This window comes from Sarcophilus harrisii, chromosome 3 (genome assembly GCF_902635505.1).
Source record: "Sarcophilus harrisii chromosome 3, mSarHar1.11, whole genome shotgun sequence".
Lineage (NCBI taxonomy): Eukaryota > Metazoa > Chordata > Mammalia > Dasyuromorphia > Dasyuridae > Sarcophilus > Sarcophilus harrisii.
Genome location: NC_045428.1, coordinates 247,313,174 through 247,338,606, shown reverse-complemented (window position 1 = coordinate 247,338,606; position 25,433 = coordinate 247,313,174). Strand labels below are relative to the sequence as shown.

General features: G+C 32.6%; 1 protein-coding gene across 9 annotated transcripts in view; it reads left to right on the top strand.

The window, feature by feature from the left end:
• Positions 1–25,433, top strand: part of KDM6A (lysine demethylase 6A) — a 241,436-nt gene that overhangs the window by 200,704 nt on the left and 15,299 nt on the right. For all 9 annotated transcript variants that reach the window (XM_031959375.1, XM_031959372.1, XM_031959373.1 and 6 more), the window contains 7 exons: positions 8,843–8,972; positions 15,494–15,599; positions 16,132–16,337; positions 18,725–18,789; positions 18,888–18,962; positions 19,741–19,889; positions 21,359–21,473. In XM_031959375.1, the coding sequence (XP_031815235.1) occupies positions 8,843–8,972; positions 15,494–15,599; positions 16,132–16,337; positions 18,725–18,789; positions 18,888–18,962; positions 19,741–19,889; positions 21,359–21,473 (846 nt within the window). The remainder of the gene's footprint in view (positions 1–8,842; positions 8,973–15,493; positions 15,600–16,131; positions 16,338–18,724; positions 18,790–18,887; positions 18,963–19,740; positions 19,890–21,358; positions 21,474–25,433) is intronic.

Genomic DNA, 25,433 nt, shown 5'->3' with positions numbered 1-25,433 from the left:
GAAGAGATAGATGCTATTATTATCCCTTATTTTGGCATTGAGGAAACTGAGGCTAAAAGCGTTGTGGTGGGTTCACATGACTAGTTAAGTATGTGAGGCAGGAGTCAATTCTTGTTGACTTCAAATTCAGTACTATCTGGCACACCAGAAAATGAGTAGAATGTCATATATGACTTTTTTTTCTCCCCCCTCTTCATTTGTATTTGCTGGTTTACTATTTAGTACTGACTAGTTCTAAGTTGTTTTCTATTCTCCCACTTCTGTACCATTGAACCTCTTTTCACTGTTTAAATGCTTCTGCTACTATTATTGTTGAAATCTGAAATCATTTCATTGACAGAGGATTAATGAACTAGGGAAATGAAGAATTGTTTATTGTTATTGCCTAGAAAATTCACATGTAGACAAAACTATCCAACAGTCTCAGGATATAGATCAGGTTAGCTATGTTTCCCAGTGCATGAAAATGGTCTTCTGTCTCATCCTTAAGAGGTTTATATAAATGTTTATCTCAGTGAGTTGTTAAGTATATTCTTCCCTTCTATTTTTAGGTTTTAATCTCCATATTTAACCTTCTACCAGTAAATCTCTTATCTCACAAGCTATATTTTATGACTAAATTTGTTTATTAGGATATTCACAATTACTTTAGCAGCATATATTACAATACTATAAAATTTTTCTTTTTGAAATTCATATTCAGTTATGTCTCATGTGGTAACTTGAATTAGATTTAAAATTTAGAATGTTTTAGTTTTAGGAACTTATTTTAACTGTACTTAAATTATCTGGTGTCCTAAATATTAGCCACCTCGGTTTTTTTTTTTTTTTTGTTTGGGTTTTGGGTTTTGGTTTTTTATTCTTTTTTTTTTTTTTTTTTTTTTTTTTTTTTTTTTGTTGTTGTTGTTTTGTTTTGTTTTTGTTTTTGTTTTTGAGATAGGCAAGATATAAAAAATATATTGTATCTTCAATAAAGAACATTTTTCCTAGACAATAAAAATGAAACTTAACAAGTTTAGAGATAATGTTAGTTCCTTAATTTCATAGACTTTGAAACAAAATGAAAAACAAAATTAATTAAAATAAAGAGGCATTTTTAAGTGTTTACTGTGCTGCTGACATTGTCCTAGGTGCTAGAAATATAAATACAAAAGTGAGATAAGATAGTTCCTACCCTTAAGGATTTTTGATCCTTGGTTTGGGAGGGGTAAGAAAGAAATGTTTACAGGTAAGTAAATAATGACATTCACAATATGAAAACAGTTTAAGGAAGAGATGGGGGGGGGGAGGGTCACTCATCACAGGAAAACCATGAGAGGCTTGAAGGGAAAGATAATTGAGCTGAAATATGAAGTAGCTATAAGGGTCCTAGGAGCAGAAATTAGGAAGGCAGGATATTCTGAGTGTTGAAAGCAGCTGTGTAAGGTTCTAATTTGTGGTCAGTGTGAAAAGACATGGAGGAACCACATTATAAGTTTGCATTTTTTTAATAGAGACAATGCAGTTCCCCACTGCAGCTTTTTGCATAGTCAAGGGACTTGGTCAGATGGGCACTATAGAAATAGTAGTTGTAATGAAGGGAAAAGCCTATTATGATAGTTTGGGAAGAGTTTATGAGCATCTGGATAGAGGTGGGGTTTTTTTTGTAAATAGAGAGGAGGGGAGTGATTAATCAACCAAACTTAACTAGTAATTGGAAATGGGTGAGCAAAGAGCTGAGAAATATTCCCAGGATGAAAATTTGAGTGATTGTGTGTGCCCTTGACAGAAAAATAATGGGCGTTCTATTTTGACTGCAAGATATATAGAAGACATCTTAGATGGGGATGTCAAGCAGGCAATGGGAAATACAAGGTTTGAAGCTCAGAAGAGACAAAAGGGAAAGTAGATTTGAGAGTTATTTGCAGAGAGAAAATAGTTTAGCCCTTAGGAAGGGATGAAATGAGAAAGTCTAAAGAGAAAAGGAAGACAGGCCTAGCTCATAGTCTTATGCACATCTAAGGAAAAAGACATAAACAAATGATTCTACAAAGCAAAACTAGAAGAATGATACAAGAAAAATAAGTCTCTTCTAATGAGATAGACAACAAGTAAACCTATACTGAGGGTATACAAGATAAATTAATTAACAAGGAAGGCTAGTAGCATTGAGGGAAATGATTATTCCCATTTCCCATCTCTTTTAACTGGCTGTTCCGTACCCTGGGAATGCTCTATTCTACTCAACCTCACCCTGACACCTTGTCATGTGAATTTTCCTGATTTTCTTTCAAGATTCCTCCTCTTTCAGGAAGTTTTTCCTAGTGTCCTCACATTGCTTATACCTTCCCCTCTCAGATTGCCTTCCATCTAGTATAGGTTGGTTTCTCTCCCCCCCTCCCCCTCCCCCTCTCCCTCTTCCTCTCCCTCCTCCCTCTTCCCTCCTTCCCCTTCCCTCCTCTCCCTCCTCCCTCCTTCTCCTCTCCCTCCTCCCTCTTCCCCCTCCCCTTCTCCCTCTCTCTCTCTCTCTCTCTCTCTCTCTCTCGCTCTCGCTCTCGCTCTCGCTCTCGCTCTCGCTCTCTCTCCCTCCCTCCCTCTCCCCTTTCCTCCCTCCCTCCCTCCCTCCCTCCCTCTCCCTCTTTCTCCCTCCCTCCCTCCCTCCCTCCCTCTCTTTCCTTCATCTCATTTCGCTCTTTCCCTCCCCAAACTACAAAATTTCTCTCTTCTCTAGAGAGTCCATATTGAATATAGCATAACGTCTCAGACTGATACTTAAAACTCTAAAATAGACTTCTTGAACTATAGGTGCAAGAAAAGAAAGGGTGACAACTGGAGGGAGAGAACACTGGCTGCAGGATTTTGCTATTTAATGTAATTAATATTACCAATCTTGAAAGCAAAAATTTGCAAATGAATGGAGTGGAGAACTATACTTTTTATGATGGAAAGATCTGTTAAAGTTGCTCCTCTCAATTTTTCTTCCAATCTCCCTTTCAGGAAAGAATATTATTTATTATAGTCTTATTTGTTTAATTACTTTACGCACATAGAATTCTATTAGCCAAGGTAAAGGGATGTTTATTGACATCTCATTAACACAAAAACTGTCATACATTATCATCTATCCTACCTAACCTCTGAAGTAGACTGAATTTTATGCATGAAGTTTTCATAGTTCTACAAACACACACACACACACACACACACACACATACACACACACAGAGTGTGCAAGATTTCCATTGATTTTTCTTAGTCAACTGATTTTTCCTCATTCTCTTTCCATACACACATAGCTATTTCCTAAGATTTGATTCTTGGTCAATATTCTTAGTCATATCCCCATTTTTTGCTATTCCATACATTATCTGCTCATATCTAATTTTTCTTTGCCTTCCGAGGTGATACTTAATTGTATGAACACATTGTACTTTATGTAATGGTTGAAGAAAAAACTTTTTTCCTTTTTCCTTTCTTCCAGACTATGATTTTTAAAAAGGACTTAAAGGAAATGCTTATGGTTCTCTTTCATTTTTGTAGTTTAACTAGTATAAATTAAGAAAAATAATAGGGATCAAATAAATTTAGGGAAGAATAGTATAAAATCTTTTATTTTCAAGGGTTTAGAAGTAGTGGTGTGTTTAAAAACTTACTGTGTATTGTGACCAGAGATGGTAGTGATCATGGAGTAAAACTGATTAGGGCAATGGTCTGTTGTACATTATTTTACTTGAAAGTTGAAGTTATGTATGTCTGGAATGTTGTGGTAAGAGGCATTGGTTGAATGGGTGTAAAAATGAGGGCAGTAGGGCTTTTAAGCTTTTTTCTCACTTATTTAAGTTTTCATATGATAGCTCTATTGTTTTGAAGTATTATGAATATCATGAAGTAGATTGCATTCCATAGCCAAGTATACTGTTTTTCATTAATGTCACCATTAACTTGTTTCAGATCTACATACTCTTAATAATTTGCTAATAACAAATAATGCATTTATTATTATTTTCTGATAACTTCTTCAAAAAGTGGAGTTATGCTTTAGAGATTTATTCATGGTTATGATAGACTTACATTATTTACATTAAATGTCTCTTTATCTTGATATTACTGATATTTTACTGGCTATTTTAATTGGTGCTGTCAATTCATCATAATGCTTATGGTGATTATTACTATATGGTAAAAAGATAGAAATGTGAGTTTCTGTTTTCTGTTTATAAATTGTAATTTTGTCAGAGGCTTATTAAGCCATTTAATTACAGTGTATCATGAACCTCATGTTTTCTTTTAAAAACTATTAACTATTTTTTATTTTCTTGTTCTCTGTGTTTAAGCACTGTTTCCTTTCCTGATTTTTATGATGTAAAATTGATTTTGGCAGAATTTTCCAATCAAACTAAATTATAATGTATCATATTTAAGTAAAATGATTTTACATTTTCTTATTCTATATAAACAGTAGACCAAATCTATCTTAAAATAGTTTTAAGAACCTGGTCAGTTATTTTATCTATAATAGGGATCCCCTGATGAGAAACTTTTTGTCAGTGCAGATTTACAACTGCTCTGAAACATGGAAATCACTGAAAACATTTCATGATTTCCCAAATACAGATCAGCTTACTGTCCATTATGGTGGTCTTTTGTGCTTTCTTTTTTAATATTTGTCATATACAGACTGATGGACCAATTTTATGAGTTCATTTTAAGCACATTAAAGTTTGCAAAGCATTTTACATTTTCAGTGAAATATCTTCAATTTCTACTCCCACTTTATAGATGGGGAAGCATTAATTGAATATGTCTAGGTATACATAGTTATTAATTGTCTGATGTGGGATTTGAACTGAGGTATATTTCTGATTGCAAGGCCAGCCCTCTATCATACTATCTCTAGGTGTTTTTATTTGTAATCCACTTTATTTTTTTTTTTTTCTTTTTTACTTTAGCCATTAGGGTGGCTGAAAGGTTAACATGGAAAAGCCTTGTGCATTATTTGTTTAAAAGATGAATCTGTGTACTTAAGAGTCTGAAGCATTGGTTGAATAGCAATTTATGTTTACTTTAGTTAAAAATAAGTTAATGTTGTGGGACTTAAACCTTAAAATATAACTTTTTAAACCTGATTTTATTTAGAAAACTTTAAAAATAACAATCTTTTGTCTTTAAATGATTCAGTGGTTGTTAGTGCTGTAAGAAGTAGCATATTGGAAAAGTCATCTTAGATTTTGAACCTGGATTCAGAATCTGTTCTGAAATTTGTACCTCTATGGCCAAAGCACTTAAATGCTTTAAGTCTGTTTCATTGTCCATATAATGTAAGTAATAGCTGTAGTACATACCTCACAAGATACTCGTGAAGTTAAAATTAGGTGAGGTTCATAAATATGCTCAGTTGTAGAGGTTTAGAAATTATCTGTAAATCTTGAAATATTCATAGTTCATATATTGTCATATGTAGGAAAATAAGGATAACTAATTTTCCATGAATAGCATTTTCATCTAGGTAGGTTGAATTAATGATAGAGAAAATCTTTTCTCATTTATCATGGAATAAATACACTAAGAATTCTTTATTAATAATTTAGATCAAATAGAAATTAAAAATTTTATATTTCAGTCATGATGAGCATTCAGAACTTATTGTTTGAAAAATTGCATCCAAGGTATCGTGTCTTAAATGTAATTCTAGGGTGCTGTTGACGATTATTTTCTGTTCCTATTTACAATTTATACAACTTCAAATTATATTTAATTTTTATTTGTAATTTATATTCATTATGTCATTGTTAGGAAGTAGCATAATGAATAGAAAGTCATTCTTTGGATATACTCCTTTGGAGTAAACCTTAAAGGATTTAGGTTTGGTTGAAATCCTACTAATGACACAACCTGACTCTATGATGTAAGAGAAGTCACTTAATTACTCTCTCTCTACCTCGAGTAGCTGCAGCGCGCTCTCGCTCTCTTTTCTCTCTCTCTCTCTCTCTCTCGCTCTCGCTCTCTTTTCTCTCTCTCTCGCTTTCTCTCTCATAGCTTTTCATTTACAAGATATATCCATGGGTAATTTTTCAGCATTAACAATTGCAAAACCTTTTGTTCCAACTTTTCCCCTCCTTCCTCCCATCCCTTCCCCCAGATTGCAGGTTGACCAAGTATAAGTTAAATACTATATCTATCTATATCGATATAGATAGATAGATACACACACACACACCCAAACAGTTATTGTGTTGTACAAAAAGAATCGGACTTTGAAATAATGTACAATTAGCCTGTGAAGGAAATCAGAAATATAGGTGGGCAAAATTAGAGCGATTGGGAATTCTATGTAGTGGTTCATAGTCATCTCTCAGAGTCCTTTTGCTGGGTGTAGCTGGTTCAGTTCATTATTGCTCTATTGGAATTGATTTGGTTTATCTCATTGTTGAAGAAGGCCACAGCCATCAGAATTGATCATTATATAGTATTGTTGTTGAAGTATATAATGTTCTGGTCCTCAAGCAGCTCTCTTAACATTATAAATTGCAGAGTAGTTTACCAGTTTGCATTGGTAGGTAAGGTTTTCTCACTAAAAATTTCCTGTACTAAGAAATAAAAAGTCTGGGACAGAAAGATAACCATTTTTAGTCCAGGTCTTTGATTTCTTAAGCATAAATGACTCTCATTATCAAAACTTCTTTCATTGATGCTGATTATCAACTTGCCTATAACTTAGTTTTAGAGTTTCTTTGAACATTGAAAAGTGATTTTTACCATAATCATACCTAAAAAGTGTCAAAGATTGGGTCTAAATGTAAACAAAAAATTAAATTAAGCCAGAATTGAATTAGGACTCTGGGGAAGCCAGTGACCTAAATTATATTTGGAAATTGCATAGTGCTTTTTTAATGACCAAAAGCATCCCCCTGAAACAAAGGCACATCTTTTTAATACTACTCTTAAATGATTCTGATGGTGATATTCATTGGCTCTAAATGAATCTATGACATAAAATTCTACTTGGGGGAAACAAAATATAAAGGAATACTACAGTTTTCAAAGAATTGAAAGTTGAGTACGCTTGTCACTCCCTTCCAGTATTCCTTTTACTATAATTATGCTGCTTTTACCAAATAGTACTAGACTTGGATCAAATCTGGGTGAACAAGAAATTCCATAAAAAATGTTTGACCTCAAAAAATAACTCATAATTACCTATAAATTAAATTGGGAATATTGTCAATAGTGTTACTTTCACTGCCATTTCCAAATTAATTCATAGGAAAATGATTGTTCCCAATGGTAATTTAATAGCCCAGTAACTTAGGTTTTCATTCTGATATTTGTTGGGAAAAAGGCTTTATATTCAAACATATTTCAAAGAATTATATTCAAAGAATTGAAAAATGTTGTCAGTAGTTTATCTTATTTTATCGAATAAGATAATATTTGACAGTAGATATAGTTTAGCTTTCTTCCCCAAAGAGAAAGATAATAATCTAGACTCTTATATTAAAACATTTTAAGTTTTATTATTATGCACTTGACAGACATCCACAAAACTAACATTTTCCTACAGAAAAAAGGATGTATCTGAAACTCTGAATCTTTACTGTATATGTGTGTATGTGTATCTGTGTCTGTGTATGTCTGTCTGTCTATCTGTCTGTTCCCCCCCCCCCCAATTTAAAGAGTTTGGCCCCATTTTTCTTAAATTTTTTCTTCTGATTTCCTTTTTTTTTTTTTTTAGACATCACTCCACTTCAAAAGCCCCTTCCATTGTAACAAATGAGTATAATCATGCAATCATATAAAATAAATCCATACCGTGGTTGTGCCTGAAAATTTGTATCAATTGATGGACATTCACCTTGTTTTCCAATAATAACACAAAAGTATTGCTATAAATTTTTTTATAAATGTTATTCTTAGTTATATTATTGCATTCAGGGGTATGGTTTCACATGATTTTCCAGAATGGTAGAACAACTAAACAATTATCCCAATAATCTGTCTTCCCCCAAACTACCTAAGAATTCTCATTTTTGTTTTTTGTTATCTTGACTAATCTCATGGATATTAGGTGGAATATCAGAATTGGTTTAATTTGTAATTTGGAGCTTCTCTCCCCTGAGGCTTTCTTTTAAGAATTCTTCCCCTATTCATTTTTGTGAAAAGTATCCTTTCTTTGTTTTTCTAATTTTTTTCATGATTTAACTTTTTTTTTTTTTTAATCTACATCTATTTGGAGTTTATTGTAGTATAGCTTGTGGTGTTGATATAACCCTCATTTCTTACAGGTGTTCCTTACAACTTCTTTTCCCCCACTCCCCTACATTTTTTTTTTTTAAATGGGAGCCCTTGGTGCTTATCAGATAATATGCAACTGTTTCCCACTTATTTATCTAATATGTTTTACTGGTCAACTTTTTTATTTTTTTAAACTAGTACCAATAATTTTGATGGTTACAATTTTATGCTGAGATACTATTTTGCCTTTTTTTCTTTTATTTAGGATTTTTCGTTCCTGTAAATTTTTTAATTCTGTAAAGGAATCAATCTTTGATAGTTTTTTGTTATGTCAGTGAAGCTGTAATTTAATTTAGATAACTATTATATTTTCACATGTTTGGCAGGTAATTAATTTCTCTCCAGTTGGTTTCAGTCTTTCTTTCTGCAAATAAAAATTAAGGTATTTTCTAGAACTGATTTTTGCCCTGGAATTAATATATCTGGTTGACCTAAACATGTTATTGTTTAGAATTCTAATTTTCATAGATGGCATTTGGATTACGAATTAAATTAATTCTAACTTAATATTTTCTGCTTTCTGAGTAAAAATAATGAATAATTGATTTCATGTCTTGTTTTTATTTTTAAGGAATCTTGGCAAAAATGGCTTGTCCAATAGTAGCATTTTATTGGATAAATGCCCACCTCCACAACCACCACCATCACCATATCCTCCCTTGCCAAAAGACAAGTTGAACCCACCTACACCTAGTATTTATGTGAGTAGAACTAATTTAATAGAAATAAATCAACCTGTCTTAATATTTGTTTAAATATATTACTGTTTGTTTTTTAAAAAGTGCTGATTTTAAAGGAAATTGCTATTACGAAAAATATTGTTATAAATACTGGGGTAACCTCAATATACTATGTTTATTAGTTTTGAAGGGGGGAGGGGTTGTTGTAATTAATAGAAAACAGCTATCCTTTAAAATATAATTGCATTAGAATAAAGCGAATCCAGTAGCCTCAAAAATCTGGTTTTGAGTTTTCTAGAACCTCTTATAATTGTGTTATTCCAAGCTAGCATAATTTTTTTTTTTTAATTAATCTGTGGAGTACGTTATCTTTCCTATCAGTATCCTCCCTCCTTTTTCTTCCCAGTGCCACAATCCTAGTACAAACCAGGACAGTTTGTAGTCTATCTAGTTTTCCTTATTTTATTCTATGTATCATTCTGTTCTTTCTCCATATTTCACATTTAGCATCATTGGATGCAAAAGATACAGTCATGCCCATTTGCATTTACTATTTTCTTGCTCTGAAGCTCACTTTAGTATTTTTGCTCCTACAACGTTTTTCATTGCCTTAAATTTCATGATCACCTACCTGTCCTTTTAGAATTTTGCTCAGTGGACATACCCTCTTTTCCTGTAATTTCAAGCAGTAATAATTCAGGGCTATACAAGTAGAATGAGGTCCAGTTTTTTACAACACATTGGTGAAGATAGTACTAGAATCTCTCTGATCAAATAAATCCCAAGTTCAATGTTCTTTCTACCTGATTAGTGGGGGAAATGAAATAGTTACATGTATTATAATTTGCACCATGTATTATAATTTGCACCATTCAAAATTAATATTACGTTATTTATATGATTATATTATTTTATAAGATTATATTATATAATATGTTATTTAGTGCAAATTAAAATTATGAAGCCACTTCAGTGAATCCATTATTTGCACTAATTGAAACCTATTATACTGGTCTTTCATGTGATACTTTTTACTCTATTTTTGGTGTAATTTAATATTTTCCTTATTCAAATGTCTGTTCCCTTATCTGTCTACTTAAGACAATAAGCTTCACAAGGGAAGGAATATTTACTCTTTTTATTGCCCATATACATGTATAGTTTAGTAGTGCTTATAATAGACAACAATGCTTGTTGAATTGTGATTAATATTTTGCAATACTTGACAGGTGATTTTCGTGAAGGTAAAGTTAGATATTGTATGTAAAATATTCCTTAGGAGAAGAATAACAAGTATAAAGCAAAATATGGTGGTAATCATAAGATCATCACTCAAAATCGGAGTCATATGTACTTAATAAGGGGGACTTGAAAAGTTACAGACTAAATTTAAAATGACAACCTAATATTAGTAACTGACATTTATATAGCACAGTAAAGTTTACTTAGCACTTTGAAAATAAAATCTCACAGCAGTTCTGTGAAGAAGATATTACTATTGCCCTTTTATACATGAGAAAACTAAGGCAGACAGAAGTTTTAGAGTCACATAGGTAGTAGTCAGTGCAGTAGACTGACCTCGAACTCGTCTTCCTGATTCAACACCTACAACTTTATAGGCAGTGTCTCCTCATAGTTGCCTAATGTAATGCATGCTATTACATATACACAATTACAATACAAAATGATTCACAAAGATATCAGAGTGATGAAAACCAAATGTCATATGAACCCTTGGAATCAGAAGAGACCTGGGTTTGAATTCTAGATCTACCCTTAATATGACTTTAAGTGACTCATTCACTTTGATTCAGTCAGTTTCTTCATCTAGAAAATGAAGAAAATACTACCTATTGCTGCTACTCTCAACCCCCCAATTTATCATTTGTTTTTTAGCATTCTTTAAAAATTGAATTTCAGATTCTTTTCCTTCCTTCCATGCCATTTTCCCTTCTCACTGAGAAAGAAAACAGTATATCAGTTATACATGTGAAATCTTGCAGAACGTGTTTCTATATTAGCCATATCATCGAAAAAAAAATCAAGAATATTATATTTCACTTTGTACTTTTGAGTTCATCAGTTCTATTTTTGTGGGTGGATAGCCTGAGTCCTTTGAAATTGTATTGGTTAGAACAACTAAGTCTTTTATACTTTATCATTATTACAACACTAATACTACTGTGAACAATGATCTCTATTGGTTTCTCCCACTTTACTTTGCATGAGTTCAAAAAAGTCTTGCCTTGTCTTCCTGAAACCACTCACCTCATCATTTCATATAGAACAATAGTACTCCATCACTGTAATATGCTACAATTTGTTCAATTCCCCAGTTGATGAGCATCTCCTCAATTTTAATTCTTTGCTATTATTAAAAGAACTGCCAGGGACATCTAGGTGATGCAGTGGATAGAGCACTAGCCTTGAAGTCAGGAAGACCTGAGTTCAAACCTGGTCTCAGACACTTAATACTTCCTCACTGTGTGACCCTGGACAAGTCTGTCTGAATGCCTATCAGAGAGAGAGAGAGAGAGAGAGGTGTCCCTTATCTTTTTCTTTGATCTCCTTTGGGAGCCTAGCAGTGGTATTTCTGGGTCAAAGGGGATATATAGTTTTATAGCCCTTTGGACTTATTTCCAGATTGTTCTCCAGAATATTGCATTGCTTTCCTACTACACTAGCTCATTATTCTACCAGAATTCATTAACATACCTATTTTCCTTTATCCTCCAGCATTTCTCATTTCTGATAGGTGTGAGGTGGTAACTCAGAATCAATGTTGTAGAACAAATTTTTAAAAAACTTTTGATTTCTTCTGAAAACTGGCTTTTTTTTTTAAACCCATTTATCAATTGAAGAATTGCTCTTATTTTTAGAACTTTGACTCAGTTTCATTTATATTTGAGAAATGAAGCCATTATCAGAAGAACTTGATATAAAATTTAGAATATTACTTCATTGACCTATGGCCCCTTTTAGCAAAATGTATTTTTTCCTGGTTATTTTGTTCAATTAGGTGTTTTTGTTGTTACTTTTGCTTTATCTGAGATTGTGATTGCCATGTACTTTTATTTCAGCTGAAGCATAAAAGATTGTGCTCCAGCTCTTTATTTTAAATTTGCGTGTGTCTTTCTGCCATTGCTGTCTCTTGTAAAATATATTGTTGGATTCTGGTTTCTCAATTCATTTTATTATGCACTTCTGTTTTATAGGTAAGCTTCTGTTCACATTCACATTTATGATTATTAATTACCTTTATTCCTTCTGTTTATCCTTTTCCTCTCTTTTTCATCCTGAATCTCCTTTAAAAATCTGTTTTGCTTTTGACCTATGTTTGCCGTAGTCCACCCTCCCTTTTATCTCCCCTGTACCTACCTATTGTCTTTTATTCTCTTCCCCTCCAATTTTTGTTTGTGTATGAATGTGTACATATTCTCTCTTTGAACCAATTCTGATGAGAGTGAGGTTCAAGCATATCCTGCCTCCCCATCCTCATTTTTCCTTCACTTCCCTCCTTGCACACATTTTTGATGGGAGAAAATTTTACCCATTCTGTCTATACCTCCTCCCAGTGTATTCCCCTATTTTTTTAAATTTTGGAGATAATTGCAACATAATCAACTCACCTCTACCTGTTTAGATTCCATTTAACTGACCTAATAATGATAAGTTCTAAGTAATTTTATATACATATAAAATCATCTTTCCATATAGGAATGTAAACAGGGTAACTTTATTGAGTGCTTCTATGGTTAGTCTTTTATTTTCTTTATTTGTTTTTTGTGGGGTGTTTTGGTTTTGGTTTTGGTTTTTTTTGCTGAGGCAATTGGGGTTAAGTGACTTGCCCAGAATCACACAGCTAGGAAGTGTTTAAGTGTCTGAGATCAGATTTGAACTTGGGTCCTCCTGACTTCAGGGCTGGTGCTCTATGTGCTACACCAAATAGCTGCCCCTCATGTTTACTTTTTGTGCTTCTTTTTGATCTTATGTTTGAATGTCAGATTTCCTATTTAGCTTCTGATCTTTTCATAAGGGAATGTTTAAAAGTTTTATTAATTAAATTAAATGTTTCAGTAAATGTTCATTTTCTTCCCCGAAAGATTACTCTAATTCTAGGTCCTTTGCCTTTCAGCATATCATATTCTAAGCCCTCCACTTCTTTAATGTGGAAGCTGCTAAATCTTGTATGTTCCTATGGTCCCACAGTGTTTGAATTTTCTTAATGGTAATATATCGGCAGTGGTTTTTTCCCTGACCTTGGAGCTCTGGAATTTGACTGTATATTCTTATTAATTGTAATTTTGTGATTTCTTTCATGAGATGAGTAATATATTCTTTCCACTTTTATTTTGCCCCCTGTATCTTATATATTGGGGCAGTTTTCCTTGATAACTTTGTAAAAGATGCTCTTTTCTTTTAGGCTCTTTCTTTGATCATGACTTTTAGGTAGTTCAATAATTCTAATTATCTCCAATCTGTTTTTATGGTCAGTTGGTTTTCCAGTGAGATGATGGTTCACATTTTTTTTTTTTTTCATTATTTTGATTTTGTTTTGTTTCTTGAATTTCTCATGGAATCATTAGCTTCTACTTAGCCAATTCTAATATTTAAAGAACTAAGGATCTTCAGTGAGCTTTTGTATGTCCTTTTCTCTTTAGTCAGACTTTTTTATAAGTTCTTTTCTCCAATGAAAAAAAAAATTTTTTTTAATTCCCTGCCCTGTCTCTCTTTTTTCCTTTTGGCCTACTCTGCTTTTAAAGGAGTACTTTTCTTCAGTACTTTTTGTGCCTCTTTTACCAAGCTGTTAATTATTATTATCATTTTTTAATGATTTTCTTGGATCATTTTCATTCCCTTTCCCAATTTTTCCTATCATTCTTATCTCTTTTAACTCTACCAGGATTTTTTTTTAGTAGCCATGGATCCAGTTATCTTTCAGTCTTTGTTAATAAATGTTTTCACATTGTTGTCTTCTTTTGAGTTTGTGTCTTGATATTCTCTGCTACCAAAAGTTTTGGTAACTTTTTATAAAAGGTCAAGTTCTTCTATTGTTTGCTCATTTCCCTGCCTTATTCACTTCATATTTTGTTAAAGTTAAAGTTGGTCTTTGCTCACCTGTAAGTGAGGAGGCACCAAACCAAGCTTCAGATTCTTTCATACTACTATTTTTAGAGCTAGTTCTGGGGATCTGCAAGTTTTTAGGTTCCAAAGTAGTATGATCCTGAGAAAATGTGCTCACTACTTTCTGGTCTTTATATTGGATGACCTCTCCACTCCCTCTCTACCCTGTTCCTCTACAGCCACAAATAACTAGGGCCTCTTGGCCCTGGAACTGATCCTATATAGTTATAAGTGATAGTACTCCTCTCAGATCTAAAGCTGTGACCACGGCCCTTTCTACTTTATGAAATATCACAAGTTGGAGATCTCCACCTTATAACTACGATCTAAAACTATATATGGATAATAGAGTTACCAATAAGTGCTCAATATCTACAAGGGTATTCAATTTAATTTGTTTCTGACCAGTTGTCCAACCCATTACTTATTTCTTATGCTGAGAGCTAATGAAACAGCTACTTTTACTGTCCCAATCACCTCAAAGACCCATTGCTGGTGCTCCTGCCATGCTCAAGGTCTCTGCCCACATCAGTATCAAAGATTTCTGGAGACTTCCTAAGTTGTCTTTTGCTCTAATCTTTGTTGGCCTTGCCACTTCAAAATTTATTTGAGGCAATATTTAAAGTTGTTTATACAGAAATGTTGGGAGAGTTAACTTAGGTCCCAGACTATATTATACCCACTTGGCTCCATCCAGCATTTCCAAAATAGTTTGTAACTGAAATTTTATTTGTACATATTGCAATGGTCTATTTTCCACAAAATATGTATGTTTTGGAATGTGCTTTGGAGATTTGACTCCTTCTGCCCTCTAGAGGCCAAATAAATGGTAATTTATACCAGTAGCTAGAAAAACTAGTAGGAATGCTGGCTTTTTTAATATTTCATTTTTTAAAGTTATTTCAAATATGAGATTTGGGACTATAGTAAAGTTTAAACTGTTCACTTCTCTAGCTATCCGGGCTTATTTTAGATAATTTTGTATATTATAATTCTTTCTTATTATAAGAAACTTATTATACATAAGAAATCCTTATGATTTTGTAGATAAATTTTAGTTTCATATCTATTGTTTTCAATGGTTAAGGGTTTTTGGCAGTTTTGTAAAATTTATTGTTATGAGGAAGAATGAAAATTAAGTTATATTAAAATACATCTAGTTCATATAATTAAAATGTGTATTTGGTGAATTTTTTTCTAAATTTGAATATTGTTTTGAATGAAAAAACTTGAGTGAAAAACTTTTTGTCATCTACTCATAAGTCATCTTATTCTCATTCAATAGTAGAATGAACTTTTTAGTTTAAAATTGGAAAACTTACCACTTAATTTTGGAGTACTTTGAAATTTGTCATCTTTAGTAGTTAAAGACAAACTACAGTTTTTCTGAGATCTAACAGTACATTTTAATTTTGCAGTTGGAAAATAAACGTGATGCTTTCTTTCCTCCTTTACATCAATTCTGTACAAATCCAAACAACCCTGTTACTGTAATACGTGGCCTTGCAGGAGCTCTTAAATTAGGTATGGTTTGTTTTGTTTTTTATTGGTTAACAGAAATGAAACATGTACAAGAGTCATTTGGAATTCCACATTTTAATTGTAATACTCCAGCTCAACATAGTTATTTTCTATTTTTTTGTATATACATCTATAATGTATAATCTTTCAATTTATTGGAAACTTCATTCTTAGTGGGGGTGGGAGGTATGATATTTTCACACATACATATACCCCACAGAGATTTTCAGCTTCCTGTTAGGATGGATTTTAGAGTAAATAGTTTCTGTTTTAAAATGTTCATAAATTAGGATAAAGTACAGTGTACCAAGGATATCTATGAAAGTTTGGTTCCTTAATATCTTAAAAATAAACTTTGGTCGTCTTGATGGTTGTGTGCTTTGAAGTATATGTAAATAGGTGATCTTTTGCATAGTTTTCCATCCTGTAACTTTAGTGACAACCTGAAACTATATATTAATCCTCATTCTAGAAATACTATTATTTATTAATTGAAATTTATCTTTTCTTTCTTTCTTTTTTTTTTTTTTTAAAGACCTGGGACTTTTCTCCACCAAAACTTTGGTAGAAGCAAATAATGAACATATAGTGGAAGTGAGGACACAATTATTGCAACCCTCAGATGAAAACTGGGACCCCACTGGAACTAAGAAAATTTGGCGTTGTGAAAGTAATAGATCTCATACAACAATTGCTAAATATGCACAATATCAGGCCTCCTCGTTCCAGGAATCATTGAGGGTGAGTATTTAGATGATTATTCTAGCTCTAACAGCAGGCTGAAATGCCTCTGGGAGATGTCATTTCATTTATATTTTTGAAGTGTTAATAACTACTACCTAAACAATACCCTTCTAAAGCCTAAATAGACTTCTCTTTGATATATCTTTTTCTTGACTATAAATAAGGGATTTTAAAATTTTGTATCCAGTTCATAAATTATTTTTTGTTTAAAAAACAATTTTTTCCTTCAAGAAATATGAACTTTTTCTTTAAACTTTACTTTGTTTACTTAAAACAAAACATCAGTAAGAGATAATTAACTTGTAAAGATAATTCAAAAATTAAAAAAAACATACTACCCAATTTAAAGAAGATAAACACAACTTAAAGAAGATAAAAGGTAAGGCTTTGATTTCATTTTAATTTCTTCTATATTATTACCCTAATACCATTAAAGAAAAAAGTAGCGTTTTCTAAACTTTTTTTTTGAAGTAAATGATATTTTAGGGAAAACTATTATCTTAGGAAACAATGGACTATTGGAATAAGAAGTAATGCTTTTTACCCCTATTAATTTACATGGGCTAACTCTCCAAGCTTTAGTATTTGCCCTTTTTCTTTTTCTCAAATCTTTGAGGGTTTGTTTCTTTGTTTTGGTAGATCTGATGGATTTTATCTGTATGGGAAACTCTTTACTATATAATCTCCTTCCACTATTGCAGATCTCCAGCTCATCTGAGCAAGTTCTATAGGATTTACTTGAGGGCATTATAACTTGTTGTGTCCATGGTACTTGTAAATCTGTCATTTAAAGAAAATAATTGAGCATTCCTTTAAAAATACTGCAGAAAGAACTAGTTCCTTTAAGGATACAATTAAGTGCATATGCTACACATTTATGTTGTTACTAAGCCTGCTTATAAGTTTATTCTTCATTTATTACAATTCTTTCTAAACTTGCTTCTAAATTGCTTTCTTAACATATATATATATATATATATATATATATGATATTTAAATACTAAATTTTAAAAATTAGATAATTGTGTCTAATATTTGAGCTTTTGTTAATTTAGCTCATCTTTAACAATTTAGAGCTAAATTTGTTGCAGAGTTAGAGATTCCTTGTTTTAAGTTTCTTTATTAATTATTAAACCTAGTGATGTTGAATTTTTTTATTACCAGAACATAGATTTTCCAGCTGCATGCAACTAGATACTAATGGGAAACAACAATTAATGTCAAAAGTTATTTATACTCCCTCTCCCTTCCCCCCTCCCCCCCAAAAAAAAAGATATGGAGAGTAATGGAAAGAAGATAGGGATGTGCGAGGTGATGAGAGGAAGAAGGAAAAGGTTGTAAAGTCAAGGGAAGGAGAAAGGGAAAGGGAGAGAAGATAATAGAGCAAAAGCAAAAGTTGAATAAGAGCTGATAAGATTTAACTATGTTTAGAAATAAAAAGTGCTCTGAGATGAGACATAAGAATATTAAATGTTATTGGTTAGGGAAAAGTTAAAGGAGTTTCTTGTAAAAATGCCTAAACCAGAATAATTTGGATCATTCCATTTGCATTGGAGCAGCTAGCACTTAATTTCCTCATTTGGTCCCAGACAGACTTGCCTCTGACTTAGCAAGTTCCTATACGGTTTCTCCAATCATTAGCAAAATAATATTAACAATAAATTATTCATAGATAGCGAGGCTTACTCATTTTTAGAGATAGCATGATAGTTTGTTGCATTTTCTTCCTGCTGGCATAATCGTCCTTTAATATTTCTACAATCTGATCTTTAGGGAGCGTACTTAACAACTCTCATAGGCTTGTAGAACCTTTATGACCTAATAAATGGTTTATATTGACTGAAAAATTCATTTTCCTGTAGCTAGCATGCTAAAGAGTTACTCCAAACTGTCAAGTCTAGTCGTTAGATGTCACCAAGCCTGTAGGGGGAAATCTTTTCAGCCAGCTATAAGATTTAAGTCTTCTTCTCTGCTGGTATAGCTTTGGGAAAAAAATAGGGTTGCCTTCATGTCATGATCTAGATAAAATGTAGGGTTTCTGTTTCTAAAATGTTGATTTATAATCATTTGTTTGCTTTTTTCTCTCTTTTGAAAAAAAAGACTAGTAATATTTACATGTTGTAGGATAAAATTTATACCTCACACATGATCTGGTTATAAATACTAGTTTAATTCTTGAGTTTTATAATAGATGTATTTGTAACTCACGGAAGTTGGACGCTATGCCTTTGGACTTACTCTTTTACTCAGTCAACATCTTTGTATTTGAAATTAGTTGTTTTTTTTCTTAATGCTGCACATCTATACGTGTATATAATTTTGTAGTTAAATTTCACATTGGGACAATCTGTTATAAGCTACTAAAAGAAACTTTTTAACAACAGGAAGAAAACGAAAAAAAGAGTCATCACAAGGACCACTCAGATAGTGAATCTACATCTTCAGATAAGTGAGTGATTTTTAACACATTTTCCTCGCCATTCACAAAGACATTCAATGAATGACATTCTTGTTTTTGTTTTTTCTTCCCACTCCTTCTACCCTCAGCTCTGGTCGGAGGAGAAAAGGGCCTTTTAAAACAATCAAGTTTGGGACCAACATTGACCTGTCTGATGACAAAAAGTAAGTGCAATTATAATAATATTGTATATATGTTTGTAGCTTAGTCCTTTCTAAGATAATTTTGCCCTAAGATAGGAATTACCAACAGAGGCAGTTTTTCTTTCTTATTACTAGGAATATATACAATTGAATTGTGTTGATGATACCTGTTTTAATTTTTCTACTTTTACTCCAAAAAATGTTCATGACTTTTTACTTTAGTTTTGAAGATTTTTGAAATTCATGTTATTATTAGATCTCTTAAAAATAAGTGAAAGCAAGGAAATACATATTCATGGTTTTATATGGGAGATTATTTCCTAATATAGTAAAGAATTAAAGAAGTCCAGCCACCTCATGTAGAGAGTGAGAATGACACAGAAAATCAAAGTTTGATATTCAAGAAAAACCAAATCTTATTTACTTTTATTTCCTTTTTCAATGTCTAGCAAAATATAGGGCACATAGTGTCAGGCTGCTGTATTATAATTATTGTTCCTGAATAATAGTCCTAATAATATATGTTAAAAGTCTGGACCAAATCATCTTAAAAAGTTACAAAAACCTGTTAGGTTTTGGTTTTGAAATATCTCTGCAGAATCTTTCCTAAATTATAATGGGGGTAGGTATCCTAAAAATGATCATTTACAGTTTACAGTTTGATTTATTACTTTTGTTTAAGCTTTGTTACATTTAAGATATTGTAATTTAAAACTACCTGTATAGTCTTTTAGTAATTTTTTCCTCTGTTATATTTATTTTCTCAAATATTTATTTTAGATTTTCACTTTTGTTATAGGTGGAAATTACAGCTACATGAGTTGACCAAACTACCTGCTTTTGTGCGTGTGGTGTCAGCAGGAAATCTTTTAAGCCATGTTGGTCATACAATATTAGGAATGAATACAGTGCAGCTGTACATGAAGGTTCCTGGAAGCAGGACTCCAGGTAATTTTTTTTTTCTTTAGATTGATAAAAGAGGTTTATTATTGGGTTTGGAAGCAAGGTTAAAGCATAGTTAAGGAAATGGCAAAGGCAGAGATAAGGAGGGCACCAGACAGAGGGTCCAGTAGACAGAAAGTCCTGACATGGCAGGTGTAAGGCTGCCATGTTTGGGACCTCTGCCTTCTCCAGGTAATTTAACATTCATATGATCTGTGAAGTATGAAAGATACAAGAAAAACAATTTTTTCCTACTTAATCTTAGTAGTAATTATTGATAAAATTACTGACAAAATGACACTTGAAAAATTTTACCAGGATTTTATATTGATTAAAATAATGGCCAGTTTGAAAGATTGAGTTGTTTGAGGAAGGAATTTCCAAGCATAGTACACTCAGAACTTTTTCTTACCCTCCTTTTTCCAAGCATAGTGCACTCGGAACTTTTTTTTATCCTCCTTTTTTTTATATCCTATATAGAGAAGTAAATAATAGGCTAGAAATCTTTTAACATAAATCATGCCAATTATTGGGAATGAAGGGTGCACCAAAATGGAAATCACAACATTTGGCTTATCTGATGACAAAAAAGTCCAGTAGAATACTGTATCTGCAATTGAAATAATATGTATGCAATTTGAAGAAGTTTCATCCTTTCCAAGGACTAATAATTGCCAAAAAAGATTTTCTTATTTTGCTTTTATCTCAATTATGGCCCTGATTCTGACTGTACAGCGTAGTATAATTGAAACAGCATTGGATAAAGAGTTCAGGTTTCCCTTCTAATTTTAACATTCTGTATTCCTTAAGAAGCCTTTGGTTAGCATGAATATACCCATGCCAAGAGCTGCTTCCTCATCACCCTCTTTTCCCAAAGCTGTTTGAGGCATCCCAGTTGCTAACCTTTATTCCTGGATATTCAGAATAAGGGCAGTTAAACTCAAAACTTTTTGACAGCTTACTTTTGCAGTATTGCATCTCTTAATAATTACCATAAGGAAAAGAGTTTTGGATTGTTAATAACCAATTCTTTATGGGCTTCATTTTCCTCATTTAAAAAAACCATACTGCATAGATGACCTTATGTAGTGACTTCCAGTGTTAAAATATTCCAGATCTACAAGACCATTGAATGAATTTATATTTTTTTAAAATAACAGTAATAGATTTAATTAGCTTCTTCCTTTCTTATTACTTCTTTCTGGGAAAAAGTCATGTAAATGATTATTAATAAATCTTGATTTGGTTGGCTTATTTACTGCGGTTTTTCCCCTAGTTTCAACACAGTATAGTAGGGATTTAGACATCCAGACTATGATAAATGTTGCAGAAAGAGTCTACAACTTCAAGAGTTCCTCAGAACAGTATAAATAGATGGTTGAAGAATGTTTAAATAATTTACTGTTTTTTCTCCTGTGAGCACAAGTTTCACAAAATAGAAATTATTGAAAATCATTTTTTCTTTTGCCTTTCAGGTCATCAAGAAAATAACAATTTCTGTTCAGTTAACATAAATATTGGTCCAGGAGACTGTGAATGGTTTGTTGTTCCTGAAAGTTACTGGGGAGTTATGAATGACTTCTGTGAGAAGTACGTTCTGAAGTTGAATTTCCTCATAATTCTATATGAATTTTAAAAACCATTTCTGTTTTTATAGTATGAGAAAATGTTAGCTAAAGAAGAGTCTTAATGGAACAGTTACTAATTACTCAATAAATTATTTTAATAGAATGAATTACAATAAAGAAATATTTTCGGTGATATTAGAGATTACAAAAATTGAAGAATATTTTTGGGAGTAGGGTAGGGAAATACTTTAACTTGCTTTAAATATTCAGTTCTTAAATGTTACTTTACTAATCCAATAATATCAATGCTGAGAAAAACTCTTAGTGTAATTTAAATATTTGTTTCATGTGCTGTTTTTCTAATTTTTACCTAGCTAAATTATGCTAAAAGTTTCCCACTTAACATTTAGTATATAATGGGTAAAAAATTATGATGGATCTTTCTTTTGCTTGATCAATTGTATTGTGACATCTTCTAGAGAATTTGCTGTATTTGTGAGTTTATTTGGGGGTGGGCTGAAGAAGGGATTATGTAACCATTTAAGTATGCAGGTACTAGGCTATGTACTGGAGATATGAAGATAAGTGAAACAGTCCTTTCAGAGATCCTGTCTCCCATTGGGAGACAAATATAAATCTATATATAAAAGATATTTTCAAAGTCATTACCTAGAGGGGGAGGGATCCATTGGTTGTGTGAGAGGGCCCAAAGAAAGTCCCCATGTAGAAATTTGAAAACCAGTTAACCAGTTAAATTAACATGAAAAATGTAAGTCACTTATCATTTTTGTAGGTAATACTCTAGATAAAGTAGTCAAACATTTAGAATTTTAAAATCATAGAAAGTTCAAAACTATATTATTTTTGAACTTGTTTTTCTGTTACATTCCAATGGCTCTATATAGCTAGATAAAAGAGAACATGAAGTACTATCTACTAGAAGGGAAATGGCTTCTCCATGTTGACAAAAAAACCTTTCATTCCTTTCTGACTAAAGCTGGCAGGATTACAGTGTTGTCATACTATGCTGAATGCCACTCACAGGAGTCAGAAGCACATTTTTCTTGATTCGTGTCTTATAATTTAGAAGAATGTTTTTATTTTCACAAAGAACTTGTCTCCATTCTTAAAAAATATTCTATTAGGCCTTAGTGCTGGGCATTTTTAGGAAACATCCTTAGATAATTATAACAGGTGTAATAAAGCTTAGATTATATATACATGTTACAATTTTGCCCTAGAGATAAATTTTATGTAACTTGCCAGCTGGTGTTTGAGGGATACTTTAATTTCTTGTGTTCTTAAACTAGAGATGAATAGGTCTTATTTCATAAGTTCAACCCATCCTAGCTTTCCTAAGGTTAATCTTAAGAAAAGCCTTGGGAAAAATGCATGTAGAGAATGAAATAGAAGGCAGGCTAACAATTACATACAATTTAAGAAAACTTAATTTAAAGCTCCATTTCTCATATAAAGTTTATTAATAAGATGGCAAAAAGAAAGTACTCAACCAAAAAACATTTACTAAATGGCTATTATGTACCAGGTACTGTGTTAAGCAATAGAAATACAAAAAAAGGGTTAAAAACAACCGCCCACATTCAAGGAATTTACATAATTATTTGAAAAAGTTGTATTTATTAAGTTCTTACTATATGCAAAGAACTCTGCTGAATATCACTCACACACATTTGCACACAGTTTCAGCTTTAACTTATATGGAAAAGTTTTATAATCCTTAGCAAAACAACTTTTACTGTGTGTTCTTTAATGTCACATCCTTTGATAAAATCGTATCCATTGCTTTTGTCAAACCATTTATCAGGAGCAAACACTTTGGAGCAAAAGCTTTCTTTATTGCATCTTCAGTAGCTATAGTTTCTGAGAAGAACAGTTGTTGAGCTGGTTCTCCACAAGGATTGATCCCTTGGAGAGTGGCCAATGAGACCAGTTTGTGGTTTAGGGACCACTATTTTTTCCTGGGGCTCTTAATATTATATGCACACTAGTGATAATAGAAGAAAAATTGATGTTAATAGTGGCAGAGATGATGGGCCCCTTCGCCACAAGAATTGTTTCTTTTGGTGATGGCAATATATGAGCCAAGCTTGAATCAAAGAGAAGTACATCAGAGGACTTGACACCCAAGATATTTGGACCTCTTCTGCGTTGTGAGGGGAGAAATAACTATCAAAGACCTTGCTGCCACCTGTCTCTCTGGGCTTCTTGTTTAGCTAGCTTGTCTGCTCCAGCGGTGACAATGATAGCTGTAGGTGTAGCTAGGAGCAAAGCTGGTACTCTAGAAAACTATTGTGATAGATACATATGGGATCTGGAACAGATACAATAGAAGGGACTAATTTTTGAGTGATTGAGTACAAATTACTATAGAGGGGAGACAGTTAAGTTGAATGTTTGAGCATTTCAGTAATGTGAGACAGCTGATGCAAAAGCAGAGACAGCAATTGGACCATAAAATACTTGGAGGAGGGTAATGCCCAAGACTGAATAGGCACAAAGAGAGTCCACATTGTAAAGTCCTTTAAATGCCAGGTAGAAGAGTTTATTTTTGATCTTAGAAGAATAGGAGAACAGCATGGGCTTGTACTCATAAGAAAATCATTTTGTGGGCTCTCTATAGTATTGATTAGAATGGGAAGAAACTTTGGAGACCAATTAGACCCATTACAATAATCCAGACAAGAGGTGGGGGAGCGGAGAGCATGGCTGTCTGAATGGGGGGGCAGGCATGAGGGGCATGGATGTATGAATGGAGAAATGATGTTGTATGTAATATAATAATTGTAGAAGTAGAAACTACAAGATTTGGATGACATAGATAACATAGATTACACCTGGATGAGTGGGAGAACACTCTTAATGCAAATGTTCTTCATGTCAGGCTCTTAAAGTTGATATACCTAGCCCAATACAATTTTATGAAATCAATGGCAATTATCTTTACAATGATTATTGGTGATAAATATGTAAGTAATGTGTAACCCAGTCTAGTGAAAAAAGAATTGGATCTTGTTGCTTGGTTGATTAGTCATATCCAACTCTGTGACCATAGGAACACCAATGCCAGCCATAGGGTTTTCTTGGCAAAGATACTGAATTGGTTTAAGTGGATTAAGGCAAACAGGATTAAGCAATTTACCCAATCTGAGGCCAGATTTGAACTTGGGTCTTCAGCACTGTATCCACTGAACCACCTAGCTGCCTCTTTTCTAAACTTACATTCTAATCTAATTCTTCTTGGTCCTTAAAACTGTTAACCACTTGGCCCAAATCTACTTTCCAACATTAGTATCCATTACTCCCCTTTCCATATTCTGTGGTCCATCCAAACTGGTCTCTTTGCTGCCCCTCATATACAACACTCCATCTTCTGATTTCCATGCCTTCTAATAACCTATCCCTAAATGATTCTTTATTTCCTTCTAAACTGTGCTGAATCACTACCTTCAACATGAAGCCTTTTCTGATCATCCTTGCTGCTGCTTCCCTCTCCCTTTTCCTCTCCTTCCCCAATAACTCCCAGTTAATTTGAGGAAAGGAAATTGCATTTTTGACTCTATTCTCAGTATTCAGCACATTGCTTGGCCCATAATAAAATACTTGTTGATTGAATAATTGTATTTATTTTATGTATAATCTTTATGTACATCTAATTTGCTCCAATAGAATGTAAACTCCTTTAGAGAAGGGAATATTTTCATTTTTGTCTTTGTATATGCAACACCTAGCATAGTACTTGGTACGTAGTTGTTATTTAATAAATGTTTATTCATTTCTTTATTGACTAATTGATCTTTTAAGCAAGTTGTTTAACATTTGGCCCTCAATTTATTTATCTTCAATGAGAGCATTTGGGTCAGATTAATCTCTTAAGGTACCTTTCAGGTTTAAAAGTCTTTTAGTATATATAAATTGTGGGGAAGTAGTAATTTGAATTCTTAAAGAGTTTTGTAAAAGCTTG